This window comes from Amblyomma americanum, chromosome 1, assembly GCF_052857255.1.
Source record: "Amblyomma americanum isolate KBUSLIRL-KWMA chromosome 1, ASM5285725v1, whole genome shotgun sequence".
Classification (NCBI taxonomy): domain Eukaryota; kingdom Metazoa; phylum Arthropoda; class Arachnida; order Ixodida; family Ixodidae; genus Amblyomma; species Amblyomma americanum.
This window is the reverse complement of record NC_135497.1, coordinates 405741498-405756063: the sequence shown is the minus strand read 5'-3', so window position 1 is coordinate 405756063 and position 14566 is coordinate 405741498. Positions and strand designations below refer to the sequence as shown.

Below are 14566 nucleotides of genomic sequence, written 5' to 3'. Positions count from 1 at the left end.
TCGAATTAACGATCTTTCACTGTAAAGTCCTCTTTATTGTGTGGAACGGCTGTCATAAGTCTGACAACAATGAGAGTAATAGAATTAGTTACAAACTCTCAGAATCTCAAATGGGCCGCATTCCAAAAAAAGGGGTCGTTGGTAACCCGTAAGAGTGACTAAATGCATGCAGCTATGCAACAAGAACGAGTGGCTTACCTGACACTGAAGCCACCTTTAGAGGGGAAAGCGGTGGATGTATTTTCGTCATCCCCTTAGAGATTGCATTCTTTGACAGCGTACCTGTGAGGTTACTCTGGGCAAGGGTTTTGTTGCCCCACAGGCACACTGCCAACTGTTTGCAGAATGTAGATTCGCTGCCCAATGCCAGCAGGAGATTCCACGCAGCCACTGGCACATAACTTCCATGCCCAACATGGACCTAAGATGAACACACAGCACAGATGGTTTTAATACTGTTTTAAATGCAGAGCTCACCCGACATGAAATGCCAACATAAACATACTTGATAAAAAGGCACAGAATAATGCACCAGTCTTAGATGTGTTTCCTGAGAAGCACTTTCACATATTAATTTCTGCTCAAAGTAACCAAGACACACTGCAGGGGTGGAGACAACAAATTTTGGGCTTGCGTGTATTTTCCATCAAATGCTGCACACTAGTTGTTCCAAAAGTATGATACGTGCAGTATTCATATGTTCATGGTAAAAAATGGTTTGGTTTGTCGTTATGGGGTTTGACGTCTGAAAGCAACTCAGGCTATAAGGAACGTCGGAATGGAGAGCTTCAGAAATTTCTATCAGATGGGGTTCTTGTATATTCCTAATTACATCAGTACTGCAGAAAAACAACGCGGACTAGTTTCATGGGCCCCAGCAGTCAAGGCACACTGACTGTTACACTAACTGCTCTTATTCCATGCGCAGTACCGGCGCCTTTAAAATACTAACACACATAGCCAGTACAGCGATATTTATTAGCAAGCTAGCAAGGGCCGAAACTTAGTTCTCAGGTCCAAGCGGGCTGCTTTGTTGGAGACCTAGGCATCGCACCTCGTTATTTGCATCCCTTTGGCAAAGACTCCAGTCGCAACAAGAGGCGCAGAGTTATGGCAAGTTAGTCAAGCTGGTATTTTTTTTGGTAAGCGAAGGTCTGAAAAATTAATATAGCGCAGCACCTGCCGTTTTACTTCTCTTGTAAACTTGTAAGCATGCTTGTAAACTTAACTGCTTTACAGGCCTTGTGACTTGCCCAAAGCATGCTGTGAGCGGTGGCCACATATTAGCACTCCGTCACGTCTGAAGTTGTCACTGTGGTACAAAACAATTACATGTGGCACAGCGTAAGTTGTGTTTCAACGTGGAAGATTACAGAAGTAGACACCAAACAACGTTTACTATGAAGAAACACACAGCAGCAAAACATTGCGTCTTCGTGTGGAATGCCATGCAATAATAAAAACATAAAATCAACAATAACACGTGGTAAAATCGCAGATGACAAAGGAAAAACGACTTCAAAGGGGTGACACAACTATCACTTTTTGAACAAAAATTACGTCTCTATCTCGGAGAGCCAGAGGAGGCTCTCTTACATGGGTGTCAAAGCCAAGTCTGTGCATGTGTGCTGCTTCTAAAATCTCCCGCTCAATTCTAGTCTTTCCCCTTCCTTCGATAATTGTTTGATTGAGCTTCGGGTAACAACCATTGCATTCCCTGCAATGTCTGGGGACATTAGCGCCAATTTCACCCTTCAGAGAACGGAAATGCTGCCGCAGTCTATCATTGCACTGGCCAGTTTGGCCAACATAAACTCTGCCACACTGCAATGGAAACTGGTACACCTCCTCAGTGGTGCAAGCGGCGCTGCACGGACCGGCAGCCACACGCCTGCAAAGTTGAAACAGCTTGCAGGGGGTGGAGAACAAAAGACCGATTCCCTGCTTAGCAGCCACCTTCAGGTTATGAGCCATTTTATTCCCAGTGGTTATAACCTCTAGCTGGCTTTTGTGAAGGGGGGGCCGCTTGCTTCCCCCTGAGGGTCTTGTCCCGCAACTTCCACATCAGCGATTCAGCCACTGCCTGTAGAAGGGGTGGTGGCAAGCTGCGGGACAAGACGCGAGGGCGCAAGCGAGCGGCCAGTGCAACTGCCCGTCACATGCTTTTCAGGATTTCTCGAAGCTTAAGTTCAGATTTCATGACAGCACACAACGCCATACACTCGTGTCGTCGTAGCCATATGTGGGCGAAACGCGATCAGCTGTTTGCTCTAGAGCCTGCAGCCGCCCAATAACTTCACGTCGTTTCTTCTGCTCCCAAGGAGCCAATATATGCCGTACATGTGCAAGCAACGAGACGCAGTAGCCCGCAAAGCAGCGTGCTTCCGTGAACCGTGGCGGCGATCCCTTACGACTACGGTGAACCTTCCTGTATAGAGTTTTCTGGCGGCTAGCAAGCTGCCCGAGCATGGTAAACAGAAGGTCCAGTGTCCACGGCCATTAAGAAGTGTCAAAAAGTACTTTTTTAATCACTCATGGCTAATACAGTACGTGAACAAAAAACTAGCGAAATACCACGCACCTCTCCAGCTTCATTCGTGGTTCCCAATGTGTCATCCAATTGTGCTGTAGGCCATACAGCTGCAAAATAAGAGGGAAAACAAGAAAGGCAGATGGATAAAGTAAAAAGCAGCTTACAATACAATGTTAGTGTCTAGATTTTAGATTTTAACATGTCAAATTTCCACCCAGTAGCATATGCGGATCAAAACAATAATCAACCCAAATTTGCAATTCTGCTTGCATAACAATTTAGCACTACACTGCAGTGGGAGCACATCTTGCCCACCGGTTCAATTGTACAAATCACCCTATCAGATCGTTTCTGCCTTAGTTTGAGATACTTGAATCTAACTGCAACTAGAAAAAGAGGCTCTGACGTTAGTACTTGGTTTCAGTTTTGAGGTTGTCTGTATGGAAACATGAAAGGGGGAGGGGGGGGCGCCCGCGGTGAGCCACTCGGACGGAGAATCCGATTTATTTCCGGGGCAAAACAAATCCACCCATATGAAACCTTTAGTTGCAAAAACAACGGAACATGAAGGACAGGCAAACGAAACAAACGCTGCGTAATGCACCAGGCCAGGTCAGCCAAGCTGAGAAGGCGCCACAGTGACGAGGAACAAAGCGTAGGTACTGCAACAAGAGGCGAACAGAATTATCCGCTGCGTGGCCCAGCTGTCCCCGCTCGACGGATCAGTGCTATCCGCATATTGTGGTTTAGCGCATTTCAATCCGAAGCCGTCATGTGGACATCGTACGGCATGTCCATGGCCAGGTGGCCATATTCCTCAGTCTCCTTTCCCACACGAAAAGGACCTCCCTTTACCCCTAAAGACGTCCTAATAAAGAGACAATATGACAATGCCATTACGAATCGTCAACATCGGTCCAGTGCTCGCCGGCTGCTGCGCCAGCTGAAGAGGTGCTCGTGGCGGGGTCTGCTGGGCCGGACGGAGGACGATGCCAAACCGCTCGTGTATCGATCCCCTGGCTTCGTCGGGGGCCGTCGAGTTGCTTTTAAATTGGTTTCGAATTTCACTTGCCATAAACGTATCGCACATTTTGGCCTACCGGTATAGTGGGAGAAACGAGGCGTGCAACGCTTGTATAAAGGCTACGATATGTGCATTAAGAGAAAATAAAAGGCTTACGAGAAAATGAAATTCGCAGTCGTTTTGACGGACTCGGCTGAGCTGATCGTGTCTCCGGGAGTTACTGGCGAGATAAGTAACCTTCTTCCCACATGACCTCGCATGACTGTCCATTGGATAGATATTTCGCTTGATGGTCACATCACATCGCTCAGCTTGTTTTTAATGTGGACTGGATCAGCTGTCGATGTACTACAGTACGATGTTTGCACATGCGCTCCAATTTCTCGGTGTCGCAATCCCAGGTGACTGCCACATCTAGAATGTACGTGCAATGGGGCAGCTTCAGAACGTTATCGGGCTTGAGCCAAGTCTCCGCACGGTCTGTGATTAGGTATTCAGTTCACACCTGGGCACCGGGATGAATTACTCGGAGCTTAGAGGCAATGGCATGCGCGATGAAGTCGTGACGAGCAATTCTGGAGAGATGGACAGAAGTACATTTGCCGACAATGTGGTTTGCAGTTTCTCGTCGGAACTTGCAGCGTCTGCACAACCTGGTTGATAGATCAGATGATTGTTTGTTTGATAAAGACCTGGTGGGATAAAGATTTCCCCTCAGTCTCAATGGCCTTACCTTGTCCCAGTCCTTTAGGAATTTTGACCCCGGCTTTGAGCCACTTTTTTCCAAGTGGCTCTCTCCTAAAAGAACCCAAGTCCTTATGAATATAGCGGTCCTGCCAGTCTTTTAGTGTAGACCGTCTAGAGGTCTTCAAGGCCTTGTTCCCATCTGCAGTATCTGAGACACCGTGTGGGACGTAGTCACGATATTTATTTTCCCTCTCTCTCTCTCTTGTGGTTGTGTTGTTGCATCCAGATGTTGACGTGGAGTGGTAGAGGGCGGGCCTCGTGAGTGACCCGGGGGGAGGGGGACGTACTTCGCGACTGGTGAGTTTGAGACAGGCGTGCAGGTCTTCCGACGTTGGCACTTGGAAAGGCTTACCTCAAAAAATTATTTATTACAATATTTACAACTTATTTACATATGCCGACAGATTTCGGCCTCTCCACTTTAACTAAAAAAAAGACAAAACTCCAACACTCTCGCGACTCCGGACCACCGTCCGCCACCACACGGCCAACCCGCCCGGCCGCCGCTCAAGCAACTCGCTTCTCAAACTCTGCGACCCCGGGACCACCACCGGCCGCACACGACCGATCTGTCCGGCTGCCACCAACCAACCTCCCGCGCTCTCCTTAGCGCGTGCACATCTCCTTGTCCTCCCGCCCAAACTACACCCTCAGCCAATAGGTGACTTTCCCGCCACATTTCGGAAGCAACATACCACCACACAAAAGAAAAGCACACAATATAAAACACACGCCTTGCAACACAAAAGAAAAGCACAAACACACGGCTCGCTGCAAGCTGCCGTGGCTAACTAGAAAAATGCCACAACGAAGGGGGAGAAACAGTTTATGACACATGCGTCCTGTTAGCCACTCTGGCCTAGGGTGCCCGGATGCCCGCTCGCCTCCGGCGCTGGCCCATCGAGCAAGCTGCTGTGTCGGACCATTCCCCCTCGCTTAGGCCGAGGCTCCCGACACTCGCGCGCGACGCCGCCCTGAGAGCCTCTCCCTTTTGTCGGCGCGTTCCCGTGCTCCCCTTCGGTGGCCCTCCTCACGCCTTACCACGACGTACGCCAGCTGCGTCGTGACAGACGTCTAGGTGTTGGTATAGATGGTCTCTCTCTCGTCCCTTAGGCACTCTTCCACAGCGGTGTCTACCTGTTCTGACCCTAACCGCTGCAACGTGGCAGAAGCTTTTAGCTGTACCTCTGGTCCTAATCGGGCGAGGTGTAACACGACCAACCTCCCCCCCTCCCCTGGTTATATGGAAGAGGAAGCATGGTGTTCGAAAAAGACAGTGGCAAGTACAGTAGCCTTTTGGCCTCGATGCGGACGTGGCTATCCAGATATGTCCCGCAGGCCTTAGCAGCGAGAGTGCTGGATGTTGCAAATAACAATTTTGTAACCAGAACACTGGTGGGATAGTAGAGTTTCTGCAATGGTTTCAACCGTGCGGATTTCAAAACTGCCAATTGGTGATTAATGACGTCGGTTGAAACCCAGGTTGGCTTGTTTACAAAAAGATCGACGCCCAGATAGCGGATAGGCTCATTACGAGCCTTAGGTTTGACCACCGCGCTCTCGAGCCGGAGCTCGAGGATGCGGCGGTCAAACCACTTCAACCAGTAGGCATCGTAATGCCACCCGAAATACTGAGTCTTGGTTGGATTCAGCTTAAGGGCCTGCTTAGGGAAGTGCCTAACTGGAACATCCAAGTTTGTCCGTAGCTCGGCGAGGCTGCTGGCGACAAGTACGATGCCGTCAGCATAGGCTAATGCAGCCATGTTAGTATCTTTGATGTGGAGCCCCAGACGGGATTCGTTCAGCTCAAGCAGCAGTGGATCAAGCGCCAGATTGAATAGGAAGGGAGACAATGGGTCCCCTGCTTGATTCCCCGCTGCATGAACACACGGATACCTTCCGTGACCCCCGCATATGAAAATGTGGTCCTCTGCATTGAATCAATATCTTTTACAACTTCAGGGTACGTCGGGCACGCACCCCCCTCCTGCAGGGCTGAAAATAGCGCATGATGACTAACGGTGTCGAACGCTTTGCGGAGATCAAGTGAGGCGGCATGGAAGTATATTTTTGTTTGTATTGCTCCATTTCATAAGGCCCAGTAGCAGGAGCAGGTTGGATTGTGCGGAGCAGTCACCAGAAAACCCGCTCTGCAGAGGATGAAATCGGCATGAAGTGAAACGTCCCAATAAAAACTTAGAAAAAAGTCGAACCCGGACCGAACCGATTGTTATAGGCCTCAAATCTGCAGCCGAAGCTGGGATGTCAGGTTTTGGAATGAATATTGTTCGTGAATCTCGGCTAAACAGATTTTCCGGCCATCACCATGGACTTGCTGAGCTCGTCCAGTGAGGTTTTTCGGCCTTTGTAAAAAGTTGTTGATGGTACTTGTGAAGCCAGCGGTGGAAACTTTTAGCAGACTCATTTGGACGCCGGACAACTGGCTCTACCTTCTTCGGCGCTCTATAGGGCTTCATGCTTATTTTAAACGATCAAATAAGAAAAATCAGAGGAAGCAAGAAGACCGGAGCAAATATTGGTGGCTAAACCTGTTTCGTGGAGATCGTATCGTGCCAAGCAGTCTATGACCGCCACAAGATCTAGGGAAGGAGGGTCAGCGGCGGATTCTTCATCGCCTCTCGGTGGCGAATGGAAGGGAGGGGTGATGGGGGGCAGAGAGGCTGTTGGAAGCCGGGCCGCCGCAGAGGGGCGAACCCCTGAACGACGACGACGCTCCCTCTCCGCTTCAAGCCTGTGTCTGTACTTGTCTGTCTCCCTTAGGCCACGAATGGCGTCTGCTGACCTAATCGGGTGAAGAGCCGCAATAGCGATGTCATCGAAGCGTTCTCCAGGGGCCAAGTCCGGCTCCAGATCAATTATTATGCCAACCTCCGTGCCGGCCCACCTAGTGTGCGAGGCAGCATGAAACCTGGATGGCACGAGCCCCTCTCCATTAATGGGTTCCTTGATCGTTTTAGATACGGGCGCCGTGATAGCCACCCGCCCAGCGGGCCAACTACAGCAGTCTGCCATCGCCTACACAGGACAGGAGTCCGGCCATGTTTTGGCCATGCAGTGGAAACTACGAGCGCGCGTCACCAGCTCACAGGCCTGTGCCTTCGGTTTGTGTTAGCGGGTATAGCCACGATGGTGTCTAGGATCTTTCTTGGTTGTAGTAACCGCCGGCACCATCGAATTAAGGAGCTGTGGCGAGGACGAAGATAGGTGATCACATGGCAATCGAAGCACCATAAGTGACGGCTGCCTTCTACTACTGGCCGAGAATCGGCAACTTTTACGAGTGACTGACCATTCATGTGGCATTGCCCTTCGCGCTCAGCACCATGACTACGTTCTACACATTATTTATCTCTCGAGCCCACCCGTAAATAGCATTATTCTTTACAAAAAAATCCGTCATATTATATTGATGGTCGGTTTGGTCGCGAACAACGGCTCTGCGATCTGCAATCGCAGGCAGTGGCTCCTCTCACTGATTAGCAGCAGGACCTCCTCCTTTTATCCTTGTGAACCTGCTTGTGGTAGCGCTGACAGTGCCGCTCTCGGAACGGACGTTAAGTTTCCCGAAGTTTATCGGCAGGCGAACCCCGCCAGACTTGCCTGCTCTTAGGGAGATATCTTCGAAGAGTGCGCAGGCGCGCTGCACGATCCTCTATGGTCAGGGTGACGGCCCTAGGTGACTCCCGGTTGAAGATCGCCAATTTCTTCAGCCTCTGACCGGACCAAGTTGGGTGTCGTCATGATGCAGCTTTGTGTTCCATGCGTGAAGAAAGCGCATATCCACAGGAGCCAGCAAAAATAGCGAATGGCTAACAGCTGCATTTTTCATGGTGTTCACTACAACGCCCACAACCGCCGAGCCCTTCGGACTAACGTTTTCGCAGGTTCTGTGCCGAGCTCCTTCAGGCTTTCATCCCAGCACTTCGAACAGTAGGGCGACCGCTCTGGCCGCTTTCGTAACTGTCTTCGGAGGGTCAATTTTCGAGCCTAACGATCTAGCCAGACTGTTTCTTTCGGCCTCTAATTTTTTCCATACGCGTGGATCGATGCTATCGTTGACGGTGCCAATGTTTAATAGCTAATATGTGTGATCCTCGTTCTGCGACTGCCTACGTAGACAATTTGGCACTACACGAGATGCTTAGAATAGCGGAAAGTTAGCAGGTTGGCCAAGTATGGCAGGTCAAGCGTGACGTGTTTGTAGTATGCGAGGCGTGTTAGAGGAATGTGAAACAGGGACTACAATTTACAACGCGGAAAATGGCAGTCCCATATGGATGCAGTATACGTAAAGATGTCGATTTATTTTGTACGGCAAGTATTAATGAAGTCATTGAAAATCACACGCACGATATTCGCCGAAGAACCGAGTGCAACTCTGAAGATCGAAGTGGTGCTTTTCAAGGACTGATTGGCGCATGGTAGCCTTAGCTACTGATGTGCCACAACACCCAGCATACACAACGCTTTTATATTCCGTTCTAAGAATAACTGTTCTGCAATGTCTTGCAGGTCTGATGCAGCTTTTGCATAACCACAAGCGGTAGGGCAGCCGCCCTGCTGCCTCAGACCTTGCGAACCTGCGGAAAACTATCCTAATTGCCATGAGGCAATCGGTATTTGGGCACTGACGTTTTGGCTTGTTCTTTCTTTCACGAAGAACTTTACCACATTTAGGGTGAAAAAGTGTGGTTCGTTTGGATAGCGCCAATGCACTTCCTCCACTTTATTCCATCTCAGGCCGAGTATAGGTTATCGCATCGCGGCAACTCTGGCTCCAGCCACCTGCTATGCCACTCCCGGCGTTCCCCGTCATTCTAAGCTGCTTTGCCCACCTGGTTGCCTCTAGCTCTATCTTAGGACACGCGATGGCTCGGTTTTCGCAGTAGCAGAGTCGGCGGATTACACTGAAGCCCTTCTCGGGGGTTGGCTCAGTAAAACAGCGGTCGCCGCTAAAGCAAAGCTTGCTAGTGTTCTGTAACTAAAGTAGTAATAGTGGTTTTGGCTGCTGCCAATAGAAAATTCAAGCACTGAATAGGTGTTGAGGCATATTCCTATAATAACAGGGCAACGGATCCTGGCCAAAGACAATTTATTTCAAACTAAACAATACCCAGGGCGAAAAGCCCGGCCCGCAGCACCGCGAGTGTTGAAACGGAACTCGCGAAGTGCGTCACCAACCGCAAGTTCTTTGCCCTGGCTCTGCGTCACGTGTCGCCTCTGCTAGAAACCGCCAAGCGAGGCTTCGGAAACAATTCGTCCGCGAGCATCCGTCAGCAGCCCAGCGGATCCGAGTCTTCGGCCGCAACGAAATCAGTGCGATCGCAGGCGTCGACGTTATCTGCGGCGAGGCGTGTGCTCGCTGTCGCGAGAGGAACGAGCGCGCATTTTGTTAGGTCATTTTCTTTAGTCTAGTTCTGCGACTGGGTTTTTATCAGCTCTGGTCTCTTGTCGACTGGTGCTTGCTTGCGCAGTTATAGTTTTTCATTTGCCTTTTTTCTGTTGACGACGGAAAACTTAAATGCGCAAAATCCATACATGCACCACATACTGTATTCAAGTTGTCGCATGCGTGCTCCTTGCCTTATTATTACAAGGAATATCTGCAGCTAACGCTTCATTTGCGCTTTGTGCCCGTCCTGGTGAAATAAACCTTGCGTCCTATACAGCTCTGAATTTCAAGGAACTACACGTCCTGAGAACGAGGTGTGGTGGCTGAGTGTTTATGGCGGTCGGCTGCTGGCCCAAAAGACGCGGGCTCGATCACGTCCTCGGCGGTAGAATTCTAAAGGCCCGTGTACTGTGTGCTGTCAGTGCACGTTAAAGAACCCCAGGTCGTCGAAATTTACGGAGCCCTTCACTACGGCGTCCCTAACGGCTTTCTGCCGTTAAACCCCTTGAAACCACACCAGAACAAGGTGTTACCTTCTTTACACACGTCTTTACTGTAGTACAAAGAACTACATTCATGGATGGTTACCCCCCCGCTCCCCGCCGGACTGAGGGTGACGGTAATTTTTTGGCTGAAGCCAAGTGAAATGAATCTGATTTACTTTAGCCTTGCTCGTGGCCGTTAAACATACTCAGCATGTCACCCATTCATGCTTACCCAGATCAAGCGGTATCACATTGGAACTAAAACCCTATTCATCAGTTCCGGGTCAATTTATGCGCATGGGTAACTGCCAGATAAGATACAATCTATAGCAGAGTGTTGGACAAAGGTTTCGGCCGAGTATCTTACTGCACGTGAGCTTGCACTCGCCGGAGGCCAATTGTTTTAGAACAATCTGTTTCTTAGCACAGGGATGTGGTTTTCAATGAACGCTTCCAAAGTGCAGATGATTGTTTTCGGTCCCCAACTTCTCAATGTATGCCTCATCATAAGATCGCATATAATTGCGCAATCTCACTCGAGTAGATCGCCAGCACATGTTCAAGGAATGTTCTCAGCCCGCCTGTCATCGCTCAATAATTGCTCGCGTTATCACCACGCATCGGAGGTTGCGGCAACTTGTAGGAGTGGCTGAAAATCCCCGTGGCTTTGTTTTTCCCGTTCAGCCCCGCGTGGTACGTTACGATGTTCTGGGTTTTCTTTATTTCTACCTGGAGGTTGCGTATGGAAGGCACTCAGCGGTCTCCGACACCAGCCATTCTATATTGACGGTCTGCTTTGGCGTGTATGCAGCCTTGTCCCTATGCACCAGCAGGTCGCAGAACTTGTCGCTGATGGGAAGCAGGCTCTCTTCGTTTCAGACAACGTTGCCCTCGATTATCAGAGATATTTAGAGGCGCTGCCCCGAATGGTACTCGTCGGCGCACAGGTTCTGGGGGTCCGTGGGCCACGCGAACCGCGAGACTGGCCTGCACTCGTGCCGATGGTGCCGCAACCAGAGTGCGTGCAGGGGAAGTGGATGATACTAAAGGGTCCTGGTGAAGTAGCTTCAGGACCCTCACATACAGAATACGATTTCTTTAGCGCTTCGCCGGAACATATTGCACGATGGGGCAAAGAGTGCGGGTATTGTCTATGTAATAATGTCACTAATCATGTCGAGGTGTCGAGCAATATAGTTGTAAATATCACCGAAGCTATATTAAATATATACTGTCTTGTGTGAGTGCCTTAAATGTCGTCTCGAAGAAAGAAAGATGTTTAACAAATAAAAAATGGGTACTACTGTGTGCCAGTATGGCTATCGATGGAAACCGCCAGTCACTCGACCACAAACGTAGCCAGAGAGACGCAGATTTTCGCTGTCGAGCAGAGTTAACCAGAGCTAAACCGCCAGCAATTTTTCAAGAAACACCTCAAGATTGTAAAACAGAACTGCTTTTACATGACACCAAAGGTGCTTTCATGAGTGGAAATGAGCGTTTGCTTGAAACAATATTGTACAGCAAAAACGGCATTGTGCACTAAACAGCACCCACTTCATACATAATTAGTGTAATCAAAGAAACGGATGACGAGGAGCTGAAAAGCTGCAAAGCATACCCGCTTACGTCATAGGCGGGTTGCCTAGTTAACTAATCGCGTTACCGTTGTGTGATTTAAGAGAAATTGGAGAAAAAGATAAATATGCGGAGAAACTACACAAGTGTGGCATCATGGAGTTTACCGTCATCATGGTGATATTGCCATAACGTCGTCAACCACCTCGACGCAACTGAAGTCTAAACCCTCTTTTTGCACAACAGCAAACAGGCTAGCCTCACTCCATTATTAAAGGATCACACCTTCATCGTCATCGTGACCTGCGCTGTAACCGGACTCTTTTTCATAGTCGCTCGCGCATGTCGCGGCAACATCCATGATAATTTTGAGTTTACAAACAACATAGATGGGGTGAACACTCGGGTCGTTGTAGTTGCAGTCGAAGGCGCGGGGGTCACACTTGGTAGATGACTAGCGGCGGTTCTCACCCGCCCTGTATTCGTATAGGCGCACTAAATTGCTTGCCTGGCGCTCATAGACGTACGTCATGGTTTTTTTACCGAAATTGTTCAGTAGATAATAACGGTGTGCGGAAATGGAAGAGCAATCCAAGATGACGTCTTTGCCGGCAATCATCGTGTTGTTGATTGTGTTAGATGCAATAGATATCTCACCCTGGTATCAGCAACTGTCATCTTCATCATTATTGTCCTTGTCCGTGCTATTGCGCTCGTGAACGTGTTTTACAGCCCAGCGGATGGGTTTAGATTCTTCTTTTTTTTGTTGCACGTCTCTGCCAATCGAGCGTACTCGGACATCAGACCGATCCATATGCGGCACGTGGCATCGTCGCTTTATAGCACGTACTCGAAAAGCATCTTTTCTTTCTGGGGGCAGCAGCAGTGAAATGATGAAAACATCCTCCGAGTCCGTGTTGTGCAGTGTGGTCCAGACATACTGCCGGCAGATCCTTGCATGGCTGCCTTGTTTGAAACGAAAAGGCACATCAACGTGTCGTATGCTCGCCCGTAGTCTTCGATCACCGTGTTCTCTCTGCGTCGCTCTCTCGTTGCTGTTCAGTGCGGTTAGCAAATCGTCTGACAGATTGCCAAGATTAGCCCGCCGCGGCGGCTCAGTGGTTATATCGCTCGACTGCTGACTCAAAAGGCGCGGGTTCGATCCCGGCCACGGCGTTTGAATTTCGATGGAGGCGAAATTCTAGAGGCCCGTGTGCTGTGCGATGTCAGTGCACGTTAAAGAACCCCAGGTGGTGAAAATTTCCGGCGCCCTTCACTACGCCGTCTCTCATAGCCTCAGTCACTTTGGGATGTTAAACAACCATAACCCAGATCGCTAAGTTTGACGTCTTCGCCGCACCCGTCTTCATCATCCTCATCAGTGTAACTGCTGCAAACGGGCAACATTTCACCTAATAATACAACAGCTATATTATTACTTCTTTTGAAATTGTACAGGAGTTCCCTTCTGTAGGAGTACACCTTGATGAAAAGTCATTCGATGCATGCGGAAATTACCGGGGAGCTTATGGATGTATTCATTTTCCTGTTGTCATCTGCGTCCCCTTCTACGGCGATCGAAGCAGTTAATAATCTTTCCATGCGAATTTCTGCTACGGTTCTTGTCATTTCTGTAATCTTGTTCTCCATATCGTCTTGATTCAGACTTGATTCACCGCCACGGCAAATTAGGGCTTTTTTGTGAGCATCCGTTGGCATGGAAAACGCTTTGTTGGCGCATCTCTCCGATGCGCGTCACGGCTTCTGTATAATAATGCCGAAGAGCCTGGCGGTTGAGGTTGACTTTTCTGACGAAGTCGTAGAATATGCACAGCAGTTTTATATGCAGGAAAAATGGGTGTGAAAACGTAGTGGTCCTACCTTTGCCTTTCTACGTAGCTGTCGGCCTCATTCACAAACGCGTCGGGTGGAGTTGCCATCATGATTGGTAACTGGTAATCATTACCGTCTTCGTTCCCATATCCTAACTGCGCCCGTACTTCTCCAGCTCGTCGACTTCCATCCAGATGGTTGCAAACAAGCCGTTAATGACACCGCCTTCAAGACTGGCCGTGCGGGTTGCCGTGGTCCACTTGTCCTTCAAAAGTAAGCGCTTTTCTGCACAGAAGGCATTGATGGCGGCATAATACCTTGTGACGCATGAATCTGTCCCGATACCGTCGCAGAATCCGTTGCCAAAAGCGATGTCACCCCGCATTGGCGCGTAGGTGGATACCGCGTACGACCGATGGTTAGACATGCGTTGTTGATGCTCCTCGTTGAAGGTCTCACCAAATGTCCAGATGTACGCTCAAGCTTTGTTTGCAGCGTCGCTGTCCCAATATTGAGCTGTCAACGGGAAGTAGCACAAGGCTGATTTAGTTTCGAAATTAGTTGCGGAATCCCGTTGTCGAAGTCTTGATACGTGAGTGGCATGATGTCCTCTGGGTTCGCCATAGCCATCAGTGCAAAATCCAATGTGCATACCAACATACCAATAGAGCCGTAAACATAGCCATAATAGCCCCGTTGTTTCCTTGCAATGACGTTCGTTTCGTCGTCCGGTGAGCTGCTGTCAAGGTTGTCTGACAACACTTGTTTTTTCCAAAAGAACCGGACAGCAATCTTGGTAGTCGTTGAGGATGTGAGGGAACTTGGTGTTCTTGAAAACGCAGCACTCGCTTGTGTCACGCATTTCCCCCTGCAGCATTGGAAGGTACTTTGAAAGGCTCCATGCGCTGCATAGCATAATCGATGAGGAACCGGCACATAAAGGAGGTTGCACC

At 49.4% G+C, this 14566-nt stretch overlaps 1 protein-coding gene across 1 annotated transcript in view; it reads right to left on the bottom strand.

Moving 5' to 3' along the window:
• LOC144124082 (uncharacterized) overlaps nt 1-6067 on the bottom strand; it is a 53778-nt gene extending 47711 nt beyond the window's left edge. Inside the window, exons 1-3 of the mRNA XM_077656751.1 lie at nt 5839-6067; nt 2582-2640; nt 283-421 (exon numbers count right to left, since the gene is read on the bottom strand). Coding sequence (XP_077512877.1) covers nt 283-421; nt 2582-2640; nt 5839-6067 — 427 coding nt within the window. The remainder of the gene's footprint in view (nt 1-282; nt 422-2581; nt 2641-5838) is intronic.
• Between the last annotated feature and the right edge of the window lie 8499 nt (nt 6068-14566).